The sequence below is a fragment of the Monodelphis domestica genome, chromosome 1 (genome assembly GCF_027887165.1).
Source record: "Monodelphis domestica isolate mMonDom1 chromosome 1, mMonDom1.pri, whole genome shotgun sequence".
In the NCBI taxonomy this organism is placed as follows: Eukaryota; Metazoa; Chordata; class Mammalia; order Didelphimorphia; family Didelphidae; genus Monodelphis; species Monodelphis domestica.
The window spans coordinates 154,802,276-154,824,548 of NC_077227.1; the positions used below are offsets into that span (position 1 = coordinate 154,802,276).

The following is a 22,273-nucleotide window of genomic DNA, read 5'->3' on the forward strand; positions in this document are numbered from 1 at the left end:
AGTCAGGAAGACTTCAAATCCAGTGTTTGACACTAGCTGTGTGAATCTGGGTGAGTCACTTAACCCTCTTTGCCTCTGTTTTCTCATCTGTAAAATGAGCTAGAGAAGGCAATGGTAAACCATACCATTATCTCTGCCAAAGAAAATCCTAAAATGGTGTCACATAAAGTCAGATATGATTGAAACAACTGAACAATGAAAATCTTTTCTCCAGAACAAAATGTTCAGCTACATTAGATGTGTTATTTTGCCATTTCAGGGAGTTATTGTTGAATCTGTTGTCCAATACTATTGGTTTTCCTAACACTTTTTTTGTCAGTGAAATTTGAAGGACATGATTCTGTTTTGGTGGTAGACTGCTCCACTGACTCTCTACACTGATGGTGAATCTATGGCATGGGCACAGTGCAGACAACAGCCTGTTGAGGCTGTGGTGAAGGGGATTCCCATGGTGGGGTTGGAGAGTAACTAGGTGTGAGGAAGCATAACTCGCAGTGTGGCATCTCGATGGAGAGGAGCAGAGTGCTCAGGCTACTCTCCTCCCCCTCAACCACATATACCTATCATCACCTGCCTCTTTGCAGCAGCCCTATGGGAGTGCTTCCTCCCTCCCCTGTCTGGGATGGGGGAGGATCATAGCACTTCATTTCTAAAAGGTTTGCCATCACTGCTCTATACTATTTTGGTCAAGGTACTTGGAACTTACTAGTATAAAACCAAAATAATTCTCAGCCTTCTTGAGAGAGTATAGGGATATTAGGTGTGATTGCACTCTTCTCTACTTCTATAGTGGATATATATATATATATATATATATATATATATATATATATATATATGATTAGGTATTTTCTCTTCTGGTTAAACACAGCCAAGCTATTTCAGAAGAGGTGATCGGTGGAGAAGCTTCTTCATGCATTGAAAATAAAGTTAGCTTTGCTTGACTGCTTTGTGATATAGTAGTCATTTCTTTTAGTTGACCTATTCCTAAGGAAATTTGTGTTAAACTTTATGCATTGTTAAGATGAGCCTTACAGTAAAGCAAACTCAATATAGGAAAATCTAGATTTGCCCACACCTGATAAAGAAAAATCTAGACATAAAGATATGTTAGTTATTCCCTTTACAAAAAGGATTTTGGGGCTTCACATTAAAAATGTTAAATATCAAGATTGCTCAGTAAATTTCAAATGTAATATGATTTTCATAAAATATCTGAAACATCTACATTGTACTAATTGTATATTAGAATAGTTTCCCTCTAGGAATCTATTCTTAATCCCAGTACTATTTTATCAAACATAAAGGTCCCATTTATAAGACTGGAGTGGCTTTTTGGTTTGCTGTTTCCTTCTCCAGCTCATTTGATAAATGAGGAAACTGAGGTAAACAGGGTTAAGTGATATCTAGTAAGTGTGAAGCCAGATTTGAACCCAAAAGGATACTCTTCTTGCCTGCAGGCCTGGCACTGCATCCACAGCTCCACCTAGTGCCCATTATAATTTGAAAACTCTTAATATCAGTGATTAATAGTTTCTCATCTTTGGGAATTACTAGATTTTACATGGTAATCCCAAACTAAGCACCTTTAATTTTTCCTGACTTTGAGATATGTTATATATGAAGTCCCTAACTGCCAGGGATATATCGAATTGCTTGCAACCACTGTCCTTGGGAATTTGCCTCTTCTTTTATCTCCCTGTCTCTCTGCTTATCCTGCCAACCACCTGAAAAGCTTGCTTCCCACAGGGATCCTATCCCATACCCTTCTCATCACGCCACCCCCAAACAACAGCAACCAAAAAAACCTTGTTCTTTTCCCCATTCAGCCAATACACCTGCAGCTGCCAAAGCCTTTGGGACTATAATTCTTAGTTGGGGTGCAGTAGGTTAGAGATTTCTTCCATAGGATTCCTCTCTCCACAGCTGTCAGAACTATTCCCATCTCAGGTGCCACTGATCGCCTCCTTGACTTCATTTTGATGGGAGTTCAGTGGCCAGAGCTGTTTCAAGGATATTTAAGCCTTAGTTTGTCAGGTTGGAACTCTGAATTCATTCTGCATTGAAAACACTGTTCTAAATGGCAGTTAGATTCTGTTGTACTGTAAGTACTCAAAGTTTGGCTACATTATTAGAGATGTTTTTAGGTTGGTCCAAGAGTATAGGAGATTACTGCTTTAGCTCCTGGTGTACTGCCAGCTGGGATTCTGAATGATACAGAGGGAAAAGGGTGGTGTTTTGGTTCACCTTTCTTAGCATTTTGCCCTCTTATAAGGAAGATTTGGGAGTGAGGTGACTATAAGTACCTGGATTTCAGTAAATCTGCAAACTCCAACCCTTGCTTTACAGAGTGAGTGTTTGTGAATGGAAGTAAGACAAGAAGTTGAAACCAAAGACTTCCCCCTCAAGCTCCTCATACTTTGGAGGCTAATGCCTTCTTTCAGAATAATGCAAGGGATGCAAAGAGTCTTTAGTAATATGTGGGGGGGAAATACTGCCAGCTTCAGAGATAAGTGTGGGACGCTATCATCACTCATCAGTTACAAAGTTAATAGTTTTGCTGAAGGGGAATGCTATGAATTTCAAGCAGTCAGGAGATTGTAGAGTGAGAAGACAGTAACAAGAACAGTGGACATGCTTAATTCAGCAAATCTTTTGCCACATTAACAGACAGTGGAGTGTAAATTGTTTGGGGGTATTGATGAAGGTTTTCCTTGTGTGTGTTAAATTTTCAATATGGTTTGCTAATTCCCATACACTGGGGAATTTACTTTGTCTTAGGTTTTAGGAGTTTTTTATATATCTTCCAGAAGGGATTATCCTTTAGAATTTCAGGTGTTAACAAATAAGGATGACCCTAGGGGGAAGCTCCCTAGCTTTTTAATAGTCATCAGATTCTATTATAGGGCTGCTTGGATTTTACAGTCTACTCTGGATAAATATTCACTGATAACCTTGATTATGTGCTAATCACAAATTGGTGGGTTGCAAGGTACTTTTGTAGAGTATTTCAGCTATCTTCTATTTACTTCTTTTAAAAAATATTTTTAAGTATTTCTCCATGGTTACATGATTCATGTTCTTTCCCACTCTCCCCCCCCCCCCCCCACTCCCAGAACTGACAAGCAATTCCACTGGGTTATACATGTGTTATCACTCAATACCTATTTCCATATTATTCATTTTTGTAGTCGAGTGATTTTTTAAAAACCAAAATCCCACATCCAATACCCCATATAAACAAGTGATAAATCAAATGTTTTCCTTCTGTTGTTTCTACTCCCATAGTTTTTCAATTTCCTTCTTACAACTTTTTTCCTTTTCTTGACTGTTGCCTTTTCTAGGTAACTGCTTTTGGGGGGGGGGGTAGGGGAGAGGGTTGGGGTGGATGAACTAGAGTACCCAGTTGGGGAATGACAGAATAAGTTATAGTGTATGCATGTTATGAAATAATATGAGGAATATGGATAATCCAGACAAACACCAGAAGACTTCTATGAAGTAACAGAATGAAGCAACAGAACCAAGAATACAGTATAAACAATGACTAATATTAAGAAAAGGAACATTAACATGAAACCAAATATTGTTTAAATGTAATGATCACTACTCTCCTTCCCCCTAAAAAACAAGTACCCTGCTGGCAGACTGTGGGTATAGAATGATGTTATCAGACCTAATTCCTGTATCCACTGGTTTTGCTTGGTTATTATGTGTCATCAAATAAGACTTAATAGGAGTGGATTTTAAAAATTCATCATTTTTTAAATATTAAAAAGTTTACCATAGGATCAAGTTATAGTTAATCCTGTTTCAAAGGAGTCTTAGATCTAGAAGCATTACTGATACTCTGTTTTAATGAGGAGCAGGAAGAAGTGATGAGAGGTAAAGGTAGTTTTTTGGATTATTTGGGAAAGGACTTGGTTTTCCTTCATTATAGTTAAATTTGCAGGTTTCCCCCAAATTACTCCACTTACTACTAATAAACACACTTTTATAGGGTTTTAACATTTAGCCCACTACTTTCCCCTCCCCAAACTCTCTTAATCCAGAGAGGTAAGTAGTACACATATTATTTTACAGTTGAGCAAAATAACTTAAGAAAAATTTAAGTAATTGTCCAGAGTACAAGTCAAACAGGAATTCTAATCCAGACCTTTCTTCTTGACTCTACAGCAAATTACCTTTCTTCACAGCCCAGCCTTGCAAAATTTTCTAAGGGGACCTCATTTCCATAAGCACAAGTTATTTCATAACTCTAGTTTGTTAGCTTGTTTGGATTAAGTATTTATGATCTTTTAGAAGAATTAATGAATCAACAAACACACGATTAAAAAAAACAGTTATTAAGTGCTTTCCTTGCTAAGTGCTAGAGTATACAAATAGAAAACCAAAGACGATCCCTGCTCAAGAAGCTCACATTCTAATGGGAGAGACAACACATATAGGAGGTTTCAGCTGCAAGTCAGATGGAAAGGTCCCATGGTTCTTAGGGTTCAGAGGCAAAGCAGATGGTAATGCACCTTTTTTATTGTTATTTCCATGGACAAACCATATCTATTTCTGATATTGAACTATTTGATGGTGCCAGGAACTTTGGTGGTAAGAACTTATTTGGTGGTGGTGAGGAGGATGTGGAGGTAGAGGTGGGGATCTTCAATACATATGGCAGCTGAAGAAGCCAAGACTGCAAGCACCTGCCTGTTGGTGGCAGTTGGTCAGTAATTGATGATGTTTTAAGGTGTTGGCAGTGGTTTGACTTTACAGGCACTGCTATCTCCACCTCAGAGTGCCTTACTGCTTCAACTAGGCTGACTTGCCTGCCCCATAGGTGGCAGTTGGTTGGCAGTTGGTGGGGATGGCTGGCCCCTTCTCTACCAGGGTTATTTCCCTGAATGATGGCTTAAGGAACTGGGCTGGAAGCAGGGCCAGTCATCTGGGCGGTGCTTCTTTTCCAGGGACCCTCGGGCTTACCTGCCCATTGGTGGCAGTTGGTCGGCAGTTGGTGTTACTGGTGGTAAGGATAGTGGGACCCTTCTCCAAAGGGGTTGCTTCTCTCAATAAGTGAAACTGAATCTTATTAAAGAATAACTTCATTAACTTCATATTTTTCAGGAATCTAAACAACTGGAAAGTTCAAATAATTAGAATTTCTCTCCTCATTTTACTTTGGTTTGTTTCAGATGTCAAATGTCTCTATATTGACTTAAAAAAATGATTTCCGTTTTTAGGTGACTTCATTGAGTCAGTACATTTTCCCAGCCCCCTCTTATATTTTGCATGGTTAACTGATATTCACAGTGGTATGTAGTGCATTAGAAAGTACCCTGATGACATAAGTTTGAGTCTCAGCTCTATCGCTTACCTTTATGACCTTGAGCACTTAACATCTCTGGGCTTTATTTTCTTCATCTGTAAAATTAGGGGATTAGACTGACTGACTTCTAAGGTTCCCTTTAGGATCTAAATCTATGATCCTATGATGATCTTGTGTCATTATAAGATCCTAAAAGGTTAATTTCCAAAAGAAAGTGATTTTTCCGTTTTAGAGAAAAGTTAAAGTATGTTCAGTATAGTTTCACTGCTAAATGTATTTCATCCTGCTTCCTACACTTATTAAATACTTCCCTTCACCCAGGTGATCCATACAGACTTCCTGTCTCCCTCACACATTATGTTGCATCTCTGATTTTCTTGATTTTGCTTAGACTGTTCTTCCTCATCCCCAGCATGCACTGCATTTTCATTTCTAACTCTTAAAATCTAAGGCTTCCTTCAGGCTTCCTAGGATCTTATTCTCCCCGAAAGAGTTAATATACATCCCTGCTTATTACTTGGTGTTTACTTTGTATTTACCTCTGTTTGTATTTGTTATTTCCCTCAATAGAAAAAGTAAACTATCTTTATTTTTAGTTTTGTGTCCCTTTAGCACAGGACCTGGCATATGCTGGGTTCTTTATAAATGTACAGTTGTTGACATCAAACTCTAAAGCTCTGTGGTTATTTCAAAATGCATTTTCTTCTTCACTCAATCAATAAACATTTCAAAGTACTATTATGCACTTGGCATTCCCCCCTCCCCCCAGAAATAGTTCTTGCCTTCAAGTAACTTAACATTCTTATTAAAACGACATGTTTGTATAGAGGTATTTAGACAAATAAAATTCAAGACGACCTTGAAGGAGAAAGCACCAGGTGCTGGGGGAAGAAAGAAGGAACAGAAAAGACCTCTTTCAGACAGTGATGATTAAGCTGAGTCTTAATAAAAGCAAGGATTCCAGGAGTCAGAGATGTGGAAGAACATGCCAGGCATGGAAGACCCAGGTGACATGAATAAGGAAGAGCCAGTAAGCTAATTTGGTTAGACTATACAGTATATAAAGAAGGGGTATTTGGTGCCCTCTTGCCTTCCATCCCCCCTCCCCCCAGCTCAGTGTGGTAGTCCCAATGGATGAGTTGTTAATGTGTCAACGATGTGCTAATACCCTTTTATAGGTTTTTCAGCTATCTAGGTCAAGCCCCTTTTACAGAGGAAGAAACTAAAGTTCATAGAGATTAAGCAATTTGCTCAAGGTCATCCAGGTAGTAATAGTCAGGAGGCATGTCATCTAGTCATTAGATAGCTCATTGGCTCAAATGATCTAGGGAGTCAGTAGTTAAGCTGAGAGACACATTTTCCAGACGAAGAATTGGAAGACTTGGCAGCTTCAAGGAGCATGGCCCTTGCCAGCAGAGAAGAGACCCAAACCTTTAATACAAGCTGGCAAGAACAGATGGAACTCAGCTCATCCAGCAGAGATGCTGAACCCAGTAGAGGGAACAGAGTAGGGACTCCAGAAGGAGGAAAGAAGTCAGGGTTCCAGCAGTGGCAGAGTGATATTTCCTTCACCATCAGCACTTTTCATCTGTATGCCTCACTACCTTTTTTTTTTCCCCCACAGACACTGTATATGAAAGTGGAATTCAGATTTATTATTGGGGGAAATTTTGTTACTTTTAAGTAAATGTCACAACTTTGAGCTAGTCATATGTGCTGACTAAGAAGGGAAACCATTGTTAGGGACTTGACCAATGGTTTTAGGAATACAGACCTAAAATTATCACCATCATCTCTGAGTATCACTGGTCACCCTACTTAGTAGTTAAGAGTTCAGTTTAAGGGGAGTAGCCAAGAAGATGTAGTATAGTAAAAAAGACTAGAAGAATGGGGAAAAGCTCTAAAGACCAAATAGGATGTAAGTTTGATCTAAGAGGTACAGGGAGCCACTGGAGTCTATTGCTGCATTTTTAATTACTGTTTGGCTAATCACTTGCTGGTTCAGGGTGATGGAACAGAGTTATCCTGAGAGCTTGCTGGCTCTGCCTAATTCTCATTCATCCTGGATAACTGGAACTGTATTATAATTACTCTTCAAACTACTGGCATCTGTGGAATCAACTCTCTGCTGCCTTTTGATTCTGAAGATGCAGGTCCCAAAGCTCTGCTTATAATGAGCAGTTTCCAAAAAGCAAGTCCTGTATAGTCCTTAATATCTTTTCCACCCCTGAAATAGTTGCATGCAGCCTTGAAGAGCTTTCCTGGCATCCTTGCTGTCATGTGTGGGAGGCACTGGAGGGCAGTATATAATTATTTCATGTGGTGAGATTAATGGCTTGGGCTCCCTTTATTTCTCTCATCAAGTCCCCATTTCCATGTCACCTGCCTATCAACACTTAAAGCCAACTAGATGGTATTAAAATAATAGCTAAAGGTGAAGTGAAGAAGCTTCCTTAAAATATAATGGGACATGAATTGTTGGAAAAATTCAAGGATTGTATCGCCCCAATTTTACTCCAAGCTCCTTAGGCTTTTCCCATACAACTGCTTTATTTCATAGTGTAAGAACTGATCAGGCTTTTCCTGGATATTAACAGTACTAGGTTTAACACAGTTGAGAATACTGTTTTGTCATCGCTCTAGCATCATTTTAGTACCTCTGAGGTTACAAAATGTGTCCTTCTGATTTCCATTCACCTGATAAACATGTTACATTTATGCCAGTGTACAGTGAAATATAAAATTCTATAAAGCTGCCTGGTTTAGTAGATGGGTATCACAGAGCTGCTTATTATGCACTGTGGCATAATGAAGATTACAGATGTGACCGAATGGTAATTAGCAGAGCTGGAGCTGTAATTAAGTGCTATTGTTCTGTACTGTGGTTTTTCCTTAGGTTTCTGTTGCAAAGTGGAAGGAAACTGAGCAGTTTCAAACCCACAGTCACCCTTCCTCTCATCCCTCTTCCATCCTTCCGTACCCTCTCTTACATAAACAAACAGGTTAGCTCCTCTCTTGCATTGGAGGAGGAAGAGAAGGAAGAGGAAATTTTGTTTGGTAGGCAACTGGCAACCAATCTCTTCCAGTCTTCCTGCAATTTACTTCCTGTGACTTAGGTGTTACCGAATGTATCCTCTTCTGATTTCCAGGGTCTTTAGAGCAGCTTAAATTAGAGAACACTTGAGATGTAGCAATAATAGTTTGTTAGGTTTTCGTCCCCAGCTGCAAGATGTGGAGAGTTGTGCGTGTTTTTTTTTTTTTGAGGTTTCTCCTCCAGCATGTAACAAAAGTACCATCCTTAGACTTAGGGAACTAGCAGTACTTTGGATTCAAATTCCAAGCCTGCTTCTTAGTACTTGTGACCCATTGTATACATCATATATCTTCCCTGGGCATAGATTACATTTGTAAAAATGACCTTTTCCAGCTGAATCATTTAAAAATTATATTATTTTTATATTGATACTTTTATGTCACATTCATCAATACAGTAATTACATACGTCAGTAAATGAAATCGTCTGTATCCATAATGCTCCACCTTTTGAAATGAAGGGAAGTGGGTTAATTTTCACAACTCTTTCCCAGAGCTAAGTGGGTTGGTAATGATGATGTGTTTTCTTTTTGTTGTCCATTCCCCCCCCCCCCACTCCCCATATATGTTGTAGTTGTTTTATATAGTTATATATAGTTGTTCCTTATGGCACAGCAATATTCTGTTACATTCATGTACCAAGATATGGTTAATTAGTTCTTTGTTTACCCAAAAAGTGCTGTTAAGTACACAGTAAGATGTACTCACGAATACTTTTCTGTCTTTGACCAGCCTAACAGATTCTTTCGGTTTAAGGATGTGAATTTTTTAGCCACATTTTAAACCTAATTTCCAGTTGTGTCTAAAAGTTAGACAAAGTCATTGTTCCTCTAACAGTGTATTAGTGTTCCTATCTTCTCTCAGCCCTTTGAGCAGTGATTCTTTTATCATTTTTGCCTAATTATAGAATGTAAGATGAAACCATAGAATTGTTTGAGGTTTTTTCTTTTTCTTTTCCTTTTTTTTGCATTTCTCTTATTAGTGAGTTGAGGTCATTCTTAGGATTATTAAGTTTCTCGTAAGTGGCGATGGTTCTCCCTTTGGGATTTTTTTTTTCATATTCTCTGATTTTCCATATATCTTAGATTTCAGACCCTTATCATAAGTATTTGAGGCAAAGAGTTCTTTTCTCAATCAACTGTTTCTCATCATATGAGCTGATTCTCTTCTTATAAAAGCTTTTCAATGTCACAAAGTCAAAATTATCTATTTTATCTTTCACAGCCTCTTCTGTTTCTTATTTGGTTAAAAAAACTTCTCTCCCTGGTCATTAGTCTTTGAGCTGACACTTTGATTTTGTGAGAAGCTCCTCAGAGAACTTGCCTTCTTTTCTGTGTCAGAGAGCCTAGATGATAGAAGAAGTTGGCAGCCCACAAATTTGACTCAGTGGCTAGGAGACATAATAATAGCCTCGAAGGTGATCTAGCTGTTTGCCAATGTTCAAGACAAAACAAACAAACAAAACCCCAACGACAACACCCTTTCTAGGCCAACAAATGAGTCCGTGGAGCTTAGACCCCAAAGAATTTATTCCTGACAGTGACTTTAGAGTACTAATTGGGAGAACAAACTGAAAAACAAAGAAGAGTGAGTAACACATTGTATGTCATTCTACTACTTTCTCAGGGCTGCATAATCTTCAACTCATCTCCCTCTCCAGAGGTTTGCCCCCTTTATATCATTCCTAACTAATTACTTGATGGAAGCAATGTTTCTGAACCACACAGAAATGGAGGCTTCGTTTTGTTATTCTTTTCTTTAGTCCTTTCCCCACATCCCATTTACGTTTTTTACTCAGTTTTCAAATAAAAATTAATGGAGAGTAGGGAGGAGCTTTTTGGGACCTAGTTGCTAGTAAAATTTTAAACTTCCCACTGCAGAGGAAACAAAAGTAGAAAGCAGCTGTTTTGCCAAATGAATTTTATAAAGTGGAAGATGCCATATACAAACTCCCACTCTAGCTAATTGTTTCATGAAAAGGCTGGGTTAGAGGAATTGGAGAGAGGCATAGAGAAGTATAGTTGTACACTGTGTAGCAACAAACAGGAAAAAAAGATGTTTTGGCAGATGTTCAGGGACCAGAATTAGTCTTGAATCAGTTTAAGCTTTTCTGTGTACCTCCAGTGATGATCTGCAAATTGCTTTGACTTTCTAAGCCAGAAAGCTGACGTCAGCTCCATGCAATGAGTGTAGCAATGACCAGACCTCAACTTTTCTTATAGTCTTCCATGGCAGGGTGTAGAGTAAAAGCATTGTAACTCGTAGAGAGCCATAAATGATAGGCAATTCCAGAGTCAGAATTTTACTACAGAGCTACCAAGGGCTAGAACTGTATAACATATGTGTTTTCCTTTACCTGTTGACTTCAGATTCAAGAGTTGCTGTGCATTTTCATTAAGTAGTCCCCGGAGTAAAATATCTAAGCCCTACATGGTTGTTTTTTTTTTTTTTAAGCAACACTGTGTCTGTATTCCTGTTTCTCTTCTTTCTAGGTCTTCTTATCAATGGTGTTAAGTCATTATGGGAAATCAATCAGCTGATTTGTTGAGTCTGCTAAAAGGCTGAAACTCAGTGCTGCAGATCCATAGATTCTACCAACTGGATAAATGCTAGGATTCAGAGAGTTAAAGGAACTACCCTTTTTATTAATAACTCCCTTTTCTCTCATCCCTCAGAGTGATCTGCACTCATCTAGAATCCTAAGTAATCATTCTTTTAGGTGTCTAGGATCATAGGTAAAATGACTATTTCAAATTTTGTCCTTTTTCATTGAGGGATGTTTTATCACCTGCTTCTGTAAACTGTAGAGATTTGCTAATACATAGAAGCAGGGCTCCTATTTCTTGCAGATAAGGATAATGACCAGATCCATATAACTCCTTTTGAAATCATAGGAGTGAGAGTTGCTCATTTGATTGTTCCAAGCCTAATTTTTTAAGTAGATTTCTGTCAAATGAAAAGGTCAGGTGGGAGATAACAATGTTTCAAAAGATATTTTTGGAGCCCTTGATCTTTTGAGTTGTCTTGAGGGGCTCTTTATGACTCTCCCATCTACTTTTTGCTTTGTAGATAACCTAACTGATTAATATACTCCATGGTAAAACCTGTACTACTAGTAAGGAAGAGAAATAACGAGATCTCTGCCTTTCAAAAATTTCACTTCTGACTTGGTATTTTCCTTCTTGAATATCCAGGTGACTTATTTCCCACTCTTTAAAATGAAATGAGGGGAAGATTTAGGCTAGATGATCTTTCTCAGGTGTAAAACTTAGATCTCCCTGAGAACATCTGTAGACCCCCTCTCTTTCAAGTTTCCATGATGGGGAAAATAACTGTACTGCCTCTTTACATATTTATTATGGAACATTGTTTATGAGCAATTAATAATGGGGGTTGGGATAATAGGCAGTGGAAAGAGCATATCTCCAGAAAGGGTGAGCCTCTATCTCAGGATTTTCACTTTGTTTGGAATGAAATGTTAGGTTCTGTACACAAGGACTAGAGACTATAGTTTTGAGCCAAGAGTTAAAAAAATGCAGAACGTAGCTCCCTCCAAGCATGATTCATTGGAGAGAGATATGGGAAATAGATGGATTAAAAGGTCTTTTCCTCATAGTGTTCTAATTACAACTCCCTTGCTGTTTTCTCTCCTCCCCCTCCCCCCCAGATGGAATCTCCTGTCTCTACACCAGCTGTGCTGCCACTGCACCTTTTAGTTCCAGTGGTCAGTAATGATATCTCCTCCCCCTGTGAGCAGATCATGGTTCGAACCCGCTCTGTTGGAGTGAACACTTGTGATGTGGCATTGGCTACAGAACCTGAGTGCCTAGGCCCCTGTGAACCTGGGACCAGTGTCAACCTAGAAGGCATTGTGTGGCAAGAAACAGAAGATGGTAAGTTGTGATGTGTGATATGCATTAAATACCTTTTCAATGTCTCTTCTTCAGAATGGGCTAATTTAGTCTTCTAATGCAAGGATAACTAAAGTATAGGTTAGGAGTCTCAAGATCTACAATCTCCCATGGATTACAAGTTTATTAGCAATCAATTCCTGATATTTGCAGAATTGAGAGAGTCACTTTCTTTGACTGGTTATTTAACTCTTGGCATCTATAGAATGTAACACTGTTGGCCCAAGTGCAATAGTACTTAGTGGATTAAGGCCAGGAAAAATGACCTGCATTTTCTTTTTTAAAATTTTTTTCTTTTTAATTTAACAAAGTTATTGTTTTTCTTTTTAATATATTATAAACTTATACTGATATTTTATTTTTCTATTACCTACATTTTTCCAATGTATTGCTTTCCTCCCCTTCCTAAAGAGCTAACCCTTTTCAGAATAAAAAAATTTTTTAAGTTTCAGCAAAATTAAACAACATATTGAAAAGGCCTAATGTCATGTATAGCACCCTATGTCCATAGAGTCCTACTTCTGAAAAGAAGTGGAAAGTATTCTCTTGGGGGTGTCATTTCATAGATTCTATTGTAATTTCTTTCTATTGTGTAGTCACTGTGTATATTTTCCAGGTTCTGCACTCATCACTTCGCATCAGCTTGTCTTCCCATGAACATTTTTCTTTAAAAAGCAAGACCAACTCCCAAAACTACCTAGAAGTCACTACCTGCCCATGTATCCCACAACATATATGTATGGCACATAGATTAGGAAAATTGGAAAATGTCTGTCTTTGTTTCATTCTTTAAACATTTAACTGGCCTAACTGTGTGACTCTGGGTAGTCACTTAACCCCAGTTGCCTAGCCCTTACAGCTCTTCTACCTTGGAACAAATACTTAGTATCAATTTTAAGACAGAACATAAGAGTTTATTTAAATAAAAAAAAAAACGAACATCAAACAACCCAAAACATTTAACCACATCTTATGCTTCCACTCCTCCCTTTCCCCAACCGGAGGAATGGTTAGAGAAGCCTAGACCTTAGAGTTTTGTTAGGCTTTGGCATCAGTAATCACCTTGAGGATAAAATTTATACTCAAAGAAGTCGTGAGTCCCAGAATTAGGTAACTAACTAAATATCTCTTGATTATCACAAAGTATCTTGTAGATATGTTTTTTAAAATACAGATACACCTGGGATCATTCTGATAAATTCTGTTCCCCTGAATAATGTTATTTAGTGTTTCTTTCAGTACATTGTGCAGTAGGCATTGATTAGTTACCTGTCTCACTGTTGGCTTTGCGCTTTTGTGGGTATTAATCATGAAGCTAGTTTTTCATTTCAATGAGATTAAAGTTTCATCCTATGCCAGAGGCCAAAATGCACAGTAGATTTTTAAGTTAAAAGGAATACACAGAGATTTGTGTCTGTTTCTATGTACCTTATGTGCAATCCAGAAATCACAAAGCAGCTGTCTCTGTTTTTTGTTGTTTTATTTAAATGTCATTTGCTTGTAGCCAAACTTCAGAACAGCCAGAGAATCTGTTGGAATGAGAAACATGTCAAGACCACAGCTTAATGCCATTCAGCATGCCCCAGGGCATCTTGCCTCAGTGCACTGAATTGATTGACAGAAGAGATCAATTTCTTGTCTACTTGCTCTGAATATCTCCAAGATTTGGAGAGGAGGGGGGATAGGCAACTTTCTCAAAAGTGATATTTTTTCATGTATGTGAACCCAAAGAAAACCTTGAAAAAGAGCAGAAAAAGTCTAAAATTTTCTTTCCTTTGAGGTCAGGAAAAAAGAAAATATCTAAAGATTCACATATTTCTTTACAACTAGGGCAAGGCAGCTTGAACTGTTGTTCTGTGCCATATCTCTGACATTTTCTATATGAGAGTAATTGGCCATCTAGCACCTATCTTGAATTAGCCTTGTTCTGGTCTTCTAGATCTTGAAAGTTCTGAATTGAAGACAAATGTAAATGTCTTCTCCCTTCTTCACCTAATAAAAGATTCTTCCTTATGTGGCATCTACCTTACTGTCTTCTTCTCCAGGTGTGCACAAGAAATTGTCAAGAATTGCATACAAATACTTCAGAAAACAACCAACCCCTCTTGGATTTCCCCATGAGGTGTAGCCATTTATCTACTTTTTCCCCCAGTGTAGAATGCCTAGTTCATGTAAGGGGCATTATATACATAGTCAGATGCTACAAACTACTTGACCTCTCTTAAAGGATGGGGGGGGGGGGGGGCAGGTAGGTGCTTCCGTGGATTGAGAACCAGGCCCAGAGATGGGAGGTCAAATCTGGTCTCAGACACATCCTAGCTGTGTGACAGGCAAGTCACTTAATCCCCATTGCCTTGCCCTTACTGCTCTTCTGCCTTGGAACCAATACACAGTTTTGATTCTGAGATGGAAGGGTTTCTTAAAAAAATTAAAAATAAAAGGGTAAGGAATACACAAAGGACCCTGCAGAACTAAATCATCATTCTGTGAACTAGTGTAGAGGCCATGGACTTAATTTTTTTCTTCCTAGCTGTCCTGTTATGTTACTCCTTCACTCCTTCCTTCCCCTGCCATCAATGTAGATCTTTCCTTAGAGGTATTTTGAGATTCCTTTAGTTCCCCTCTATTTTTAAGCCATTAATAATCTAGCTGGCATTACTAAGAATGCCCCCTTGGGGAGGCTCAACTTTGGAATTTCTGCCATTAGAAAGACCCCAGGACCTATCATAAAACTGAGAGTTTTGTCTCTTATTTTTCTTGGAACTGTTTCCTCAGTCATACATCAATCCTACAACTTTCCTTTGCTTTGTGTCACAGTCTCAACACATACCCAGAGCCTTGACATCTGCCTTGATTCCTTCCTTTCTTCACTTAAAATCAGAAAAATGGGTTCCTAACCCAACTCCAGGGTCAGGGATTCTGTTGTTTTGTTATAATCTACATTTTTAGGTTAGCAATCTCACCCAGTGCCTCAATAGCAATAATTTTAAGCCTAAGCCAAGTTCATCTTATGCAAAGTTGCATGTTGACATTTTTCTTTTTAATCTATAAAAGGCAAAGTCTTTTAGACAAAGATTCAAGCATCTACAGTTGGGCCAGTTTAAGGCAGGAACCTTAAGAAGGCTGGTACCTTAGAAACTAGACCGTAGAAAATGTATTGTGTCTTACTCCTAGTATGCCAAGCAGACTTTCTTTTGTGGAAAGTGCAGTGAGCCTTGCTTTTTTATCCCTACTCTCAGGTAATAGCAGTCCCTTAAAATAGGCCTACATTTGTTCCTTTGTAAATTGAGGAGCTGTCTTCGAACTCTACAATTCAATGATTATATAACTTAAGGCAACATAGAACATAATCCTGGAAGAGTAATAATGTGTTGTACACAATTCATGTAACCATGTTTCATTTATTTTTTTACCCCATAATTTCTATCTTAGAATCAACACTATATATTGGCAGAAGAGAGGTAAAGGCTAGGCAGTGGAGGTTAAATGACTTGCCCAGAGTCACACAGTTAGGAAGTATCTGAAGTAAAATTTGAACCCAGGACCTCCAGTCTCCTGTGGCCTATTATGCTTCAGGGCTTTTGGTCCCATAAGACTGGAGAAGAAAATCTGGTACTTCTTTATAGACTACTGGATATAATGGAGAGATGCTAGGAAGTCAGGATTGAGGGCGCTTAACAAGGCTTTCTTGGCTAGTTAATTGTGACCTTAGGCATAGCCTCATGGGCTTAAAAGTTTACAGCTAGAACTGCCATCAGAGACAGTCCCAACCTTTCATTTTACAAGTAAGAAAACTGAGGCCCAGGAAGCTTAAGTTATTTGAGTAAGGCAGTAACATCAGAGATGGAATCTGTACCTAGATTCTGTGACTTCAGGGCCAGTATTTTTTTTCTTTTTATTTAAACCCATATCTTCTTAGAATTGATACTAAATATTTTTTTATTCTACCATAATCAAATACTTCCAAGTATTCAGTGAGATCATATTCTTAATATCCTTTTGTCAGCTGTATGACAAAACTGATTTCATAAAAATGGCCTGTGAAATGCTGTTTCTTTACTGTGTATTGATTCCAAGGCAGAAGAGGAGTGAGGGCTAGCAGTGGAGATTAAGTGACTTGCCCAGGGTCACATAGCTAGGAAGTGTCTTCGGGTCACATTTGAACCCAAGATGTCTCTAGACCAGTACTCTTTCCACTACACTGCACTAACTTAGGAAAGTCATTTTACTTTTTGGGCTTTTCTTCATTATTAACGTAGGTTGTCTCTAAAGCCCCTTCCAGCTCTAAACATTTTGTGCTTTTTAGAGTAGCAAGAAAAAAAATCAATTTGAGGGATGATGAGGATGGATGAAAACCTGTAAAAGACAGCTGTCTTTTCAGACAGGCCATTGTGGCTTCTCTGTGCTCCTGCCCCAGTTTCTAACTTGGCCCCATTTCAAGCTCTGTGGTTGAGCCATGTGCTTTGGTCTGTGGGTTGCAGTTTTCTCATTACCAGAGTAATAGACAGTGGTTTTACTTAGCAGGATGTTAGTTTTCCTGTAGTTAGCTTCCCTGAGAAGAGCCTGCCCAAGTGGTTGATTCATTATTCTCATCTGCTTGGGTAACTTTTTGACAAGTTCCCCTCCTCCCTTCCAGACCATTATCCCTCTCAGTTGAGAGAGAAAGGCAGACTGTTAATCTCTTTTCACAGAAATTGCTATGTTGGCTGGTTACTTTTGGTTTGTTCCATGTAATTCTGACATGGGAAAATATGTTTGAACCATTAAATATCTAATTGTACATACTGTACTAGAAAAGTAAAAAATAATACTTCTTTGTAATATTACTAATTTCTTCTTCAGTGTAATTAACTTTGCCTTTTGCCATCAGTTATTTGCTTTTAGACTACACTCACCTGGAGATGCAGGGCACTGTGACCAAGCTCCTGAGTTTGGTCAGTTGCATACTAGCCTGACTCCCCATATGAAAATCTCAGCCAATAACACAAACTTATTGAGCCCAACAGCCATTGTCTAGCACATTAAACCTTCATAGCAACCAAGACTAGCACATGGCAACAGCAGTCACTCAAAAGAAAAATTAGTAAAATCAACTCACATATGCTCTTTTTTTCATCCCTTGTCCTTCTTTCCACTCCCTAACCTCCAAAAAACAAGAGCAACATCTTTTTTGTTCCTTCCTTGCAACTGTAATTGATATAGAGTAGTGACTCTTTTCTGTCCTCATTGGAATGAAGGAGTTTTCCCAATTTAAAAACAACAGAGCTATCATCATGCATTTCAATACTGAAAACCAAAGCAAACTATTTGAAGTTTTTTTTATTTTTGGTTTCTTTAACATTTTTCTTTTCCATTTTTAAAAATTCTGAACTTATAGCACAAAACGAGCACTTCCATAAGCAAAGTAGAACTGGAAAAGGATTGTTTGCAAAACCATAGATCTGATATATAGCTTGCTTTTTCTTTTGAGGTATGTGATGAATTCTACATAGAATTTTCAAATCTGTCCTTTTTAAAAACCCTTACCTAATGTCCTAGTAACAACTCTTAAGACAGAAGGGCAAGGTGGTCTCACAGGTGGGAAGCGTTTCTTTTCAGATTTGAACTCAGATCCTCACTCCAGGTTTAGTGCTTTCTATTCTACTGTGCCACCTAGCTATCCCCCAAATCGGGTCTTCCTTATTGCTGTCTTTCAAAATGTTTCAATGACCTTTTCGTTCTCTTAAAGAACCCTGTCTTTTCTCCCTAAAACTCTTCCTTCCTAATTAGAAAAACAAAACACACATTCTCTCACTAGGCAGAGATGAATTGGTACTTCTTTATGAGTTTCTTTGACTTTGTTTGCTATTTGTTTTGTTTCCCCTTTTAAAAATTCTGAACCCAACCAAAACCAAATAAAACTAGCATTTCCTTATTTAAAGTAAAGCACTCCCTTTAGCTAACATCCTATTTCCTTTGTGTGAATAAAATATAGAACGTCCTCTATTCTAGAAGTACCTCTGCTTTCTTTCCTCTCACTTTTCAGCAGAATTCTCCCTCTATCATCATCATTATTTCATCTTCAGTCTTGACTTGTGTACCGGCTGTTTACCTACCTCCTATAAACATGACTATCTGCCCCATCCTTTAAAAAATCCTGACTTGATCTATCTGTTCCTGCTAGCTGTTGTCCTATATCTCTAATTCATTTCGTAGCTAAACTTCTGAGAAGTCCCCACTTCCCTTTTCTCTCCTTTTTTGACTCTATATCCTGGCTCCCAATCTCATCATTCATCTAAAAATTGTTCTTACCAAAGTTATCAGAGATCTATGAATTGCCAAATCTAGTAGCCTTTTCTCAGTCCTCATCCTTCTTGAATTTCCTATAACTGATATATTGTCAATCATCCTCTTTGTCTTGATACCTCTTATTATAAGTTTTCATGACCTACTCTCTCCAGATTCTATCTATCTAACTGCTACTTCTCAGCCTTCTTTACTGGATCTTCTTTTAGGCTCCACTCATGGATCTCTTATTTTGGGCCTGGTTCTCTAAAGATTTCAGTTGCCATCTCTGTGCTGATAACTCTCAAGTCTACTTCTCCAGATCTAACTTGCCTTGCTCAATTTCAGGCTCCCATCTTCAGTGGCCTTTTGGATATAAATGTCTTGAACATAAACTCAACCTGTGCAAAATTGAACTCATTATCTTTTCCCCTACACTCCATTCTCCCAGGCCCCTCTGCTCACAAACTCTGAACTCTCAACATTAACCTCCAATCTGTTAGTGTCCATGACTATTTATTTCACCTTTATAACATCTCTTAAATATATGGTCCCTTTTCTCTTCTGACATCAACTCAGGTGTAGACCTTCATCTTGTCATAATGGTCTTCCTAAAACACAGATCTACCCAGGTTCCACTTTTTTTCCTTTCTTTTCCCTCATTCTGCATACTTTTCTCTCTCAATTCAGGTGGGTTCTTGTAACTTCCAAGATGGATTTAAAAATCCTATTTGGCATTCAAAGCCCTTTGTGCCCTTGCTCCATCCTACCTTTCCAATCTTCTTTTACCTTATACTTCACCAAATGCTCTGTGATCAGAGACACAGACCTCCTTGCTATTCCTAAAACAAGACATTCCATCTCCTGACTCCAAGAATTTTCACTGGCTCTCTCTCATACTTGGAACTTTTTCTCTTCATCTCTACTTTCCAGCTTCTTTCAAGTCCCAGTTAAAGGTCTGTCCTTGATAGGAAACCTTTCCTGATCCTCTTTAATTTTATTGTCTTCTATTTATTATTTAAATTTATTTTGTATATAATTTATACATAGTATTTCATATTGTATATCCCCCATTAACCTCAGATCTCCTTGAGATCAGGGATAGTTTTTTGCCTTTCTCGTTTTATCCTTGGTATTTAACAGATGTTTATGACTGACAATAAAAAGCAGAAACTTGGAATAATTACACAATTTGCTTTTCCTTTTGAGTTTATGATAAATTCATAATGTAACTTTTAAGCTTCCTTGCTTGTTTATTTTTACTTTTGACTTTTTTTAGAACTCCTTGGTGCCTTTTTAATGCTTCACTGACCTTTCTCTTTTGGCAACCTTATCAGGAGGAAAGGGAGTGGGGGAGGAGGAAACAAGTATAAGCAAATAGTCATGTTGGTCACTTTTGAAAAAAATGTCAGTTTATACTTTTAATCTGACATCAGCTAGGAAGTGAATAGCTTGCTTCAACCTTGTTTCTCTCAAATCATTGATTATATTGGTCAAAGTTCCTAAGTCAAAGTTGATTTCCTTTGTCATTATATAATTGTTGTCCAAGTTCTGCTTACTTTTCTCTGAATCACTTTGTACAAATCTTCTCAGGTTTCTCTGAAACTATCTCATCATTTTTTCCAGCAGAGTAGTTATTTTATTAAACCATACACTATAAGTTATTCAGGTACTCCCTAATAGAAATAATGATTTTCTTTAATTTTTAATATAATATTAATCAAATAAGAACTCTTATGTATCCTGGTTAGGCTGCCATTTCAAGATGATGTTTAGCCCTTGTTTTTATGTGTAATTGAAGAGGGTCATATAATTAATTTTTAAAGTGATGGACAGAAGTCTTGGCTACCTTTGCAGCTAGGTTTGACTCTTATACAGGTAAGTTTAGGCCATTTCAAGCAAAACTTTGCTTAAGTTGCTGCTTCTGCTACTGAAAGATGAAGTAAAACTACTCTTCATTTTGAGGCAGACCGCATTCTAGCACAGGATTTCTTAATCTGGGATTCATTAACTTGTTTTTGTACTTAATTTTTTAAATAATTGTATTTTGGTTCTAATTGACTTCTTTTTTAATCTTAATTTTCTTAATTTAAAAGCATTCTCAGATTGGGGCCACAGGATTTACCATCTTTCCAGAGAGATCCAAAACCCTCCACCCTAAATTAAAGAGTCCCAGGTTCTAAAATTTGGGACCTTAATGACTAGATTTCTTTTTTTTTTTAAACAATATTTTATTTGATCATTTCCAAACATTCATTAGAGATGACTAGATTTTTAATGATGCTTGTCTCTCAATCTTCACATCCTAGCTGACCATATAAGTCTGCGAACATCAACTGTACTACGAACTGTACAAATTTAAAGTATTCCCTATTTTAAAAGCCAACTGAAGACTCTAAATGATCACCTTAGTGCAAATACCAATAACATGGAAATAGGTCTTGATCAAGACTGTGACTCATGTAAAACCCAGTGGAATTGAGTGTTGCCTATGAGAGGAGGTTCGGAGGAAGGGAAGGAAAGAACATGAATCACATAACCATGGAAAATTGTTCTTAATTAATCAATTAAATAAAAATTTTAAAAATTTTGAAGCCTACTGAGTAACATTGTGTTTTTAGGATTATAGCTTATAGCTTCATTATTTGCATTCTTGCCTCTCTGGTCTTGAATGTGATATAATAGCACCTGGTGCTTAGGAACTTTTGATTGGATTAGAGGTGGACAAGACATGGATTTTTTGCCAGTTTTTGACATGCCACTTTCTCATTGCTCAAGGGATTTCTGGTTAATCTACCATCCCTCTATTCCTTCCAAATTCTAGATTTTCCCTTACTTGGTTACTTTACTTACTATCATCAATATGGTAACAGGCTGATATATGATCAAGAAGTAACTTTTTGAGCTATGTCATCTCCTGATTCCTCTCTTCTAACTATGTTCCTTTTAGGGTGTCTACAAATTCCAGGAGAAATTCCTTCAGATAATTTTCTGTCCACTGAACCTTTTCATTAAACTGAAATTGTCATTGGACTCTCTTCTCTCTTGTAACTTCTGAATGTTTTCCTCTGCTTCTCCTTAGACCTTGAATAGGATGTTTCATCTCATATACCTACCTTCCCCTGCTCTTCATCCTTCTGCCAACTTCTTGGAATAATTTAAATTATTTAAAGACCTCTCTTCATCTTAAATATAAAACATAAAAATATACATTTGGAGCCAGCAGCTCTGAATGGAAAAGGACACTATCTGTAAGGATGAAACAATTAAAATTAATTTTGTTTTTCCATTTTTTTGTTGTATTCCATTTTAGACTAGTCTGTGGCTCCTTTATCCTTCATGTAATGGGTTGAATTTTCATCTAACTCCTAGAACTGAGCTCAGCGGTAAATGCCTTGTCTCTCTGTGTTTCAGTTCAATTCCAGAAGCTTAATTAAATTCAAGGCAAGAGGCCAAATGATATACTAGAATAGAGAACTGGTGATTGGAAAGCCCTACTACAATACTACAAGCCACAGAGATGACATTGTTCTGCTTTGGGAGAAATTCCTCAGTTAGGAGCTTCCTGATTACAAAATTCAAAATTCAGTAGTGAACACTGGGAATAGAAAAGATGGACAGAATGTAGATGCAAAGAATTTACCACCTAATAAGGGCTTTTCCTGCCATACTCTCAAAGCCCCCAAGT

General features: G+C 37.8%; 1 protein-coding gene across 6 annotated transcripts in view; it reads left to right on the forward strand.

Moving 5' to 3' along the window:
• The window catches only part of ZNF609 (zinc finger protein 609), a 216,947-nt gene that overhangs the window by 162,826 nt on the left and 31,848 nt on the right, over positions 1 to 22,273 (forward strand). For 3 of the 6 annotated variants that reach the window (XM_056808405.1, XM_056808394.1, XM_056808413.1), the window contains exon 3: positions 12,078 to 12,303. In XM_056808405.1, coding sequence (XP_056664383.1) covers positions 12,078 to 12,303 — 226 coding nt within the window. Of the gene's footprint in view, positions 1 to 4,251; positions 4,515 to 4,566; positions 4,603 to 4,773; positions 5,018 to 12,077; positions 12,304 to 22,273 lie in introns of those variants that run through there. The other 3 variants (XM_056808417.1, XM_056808416.1, XM_007479556.3) reach the window with 3 other exon arrangements.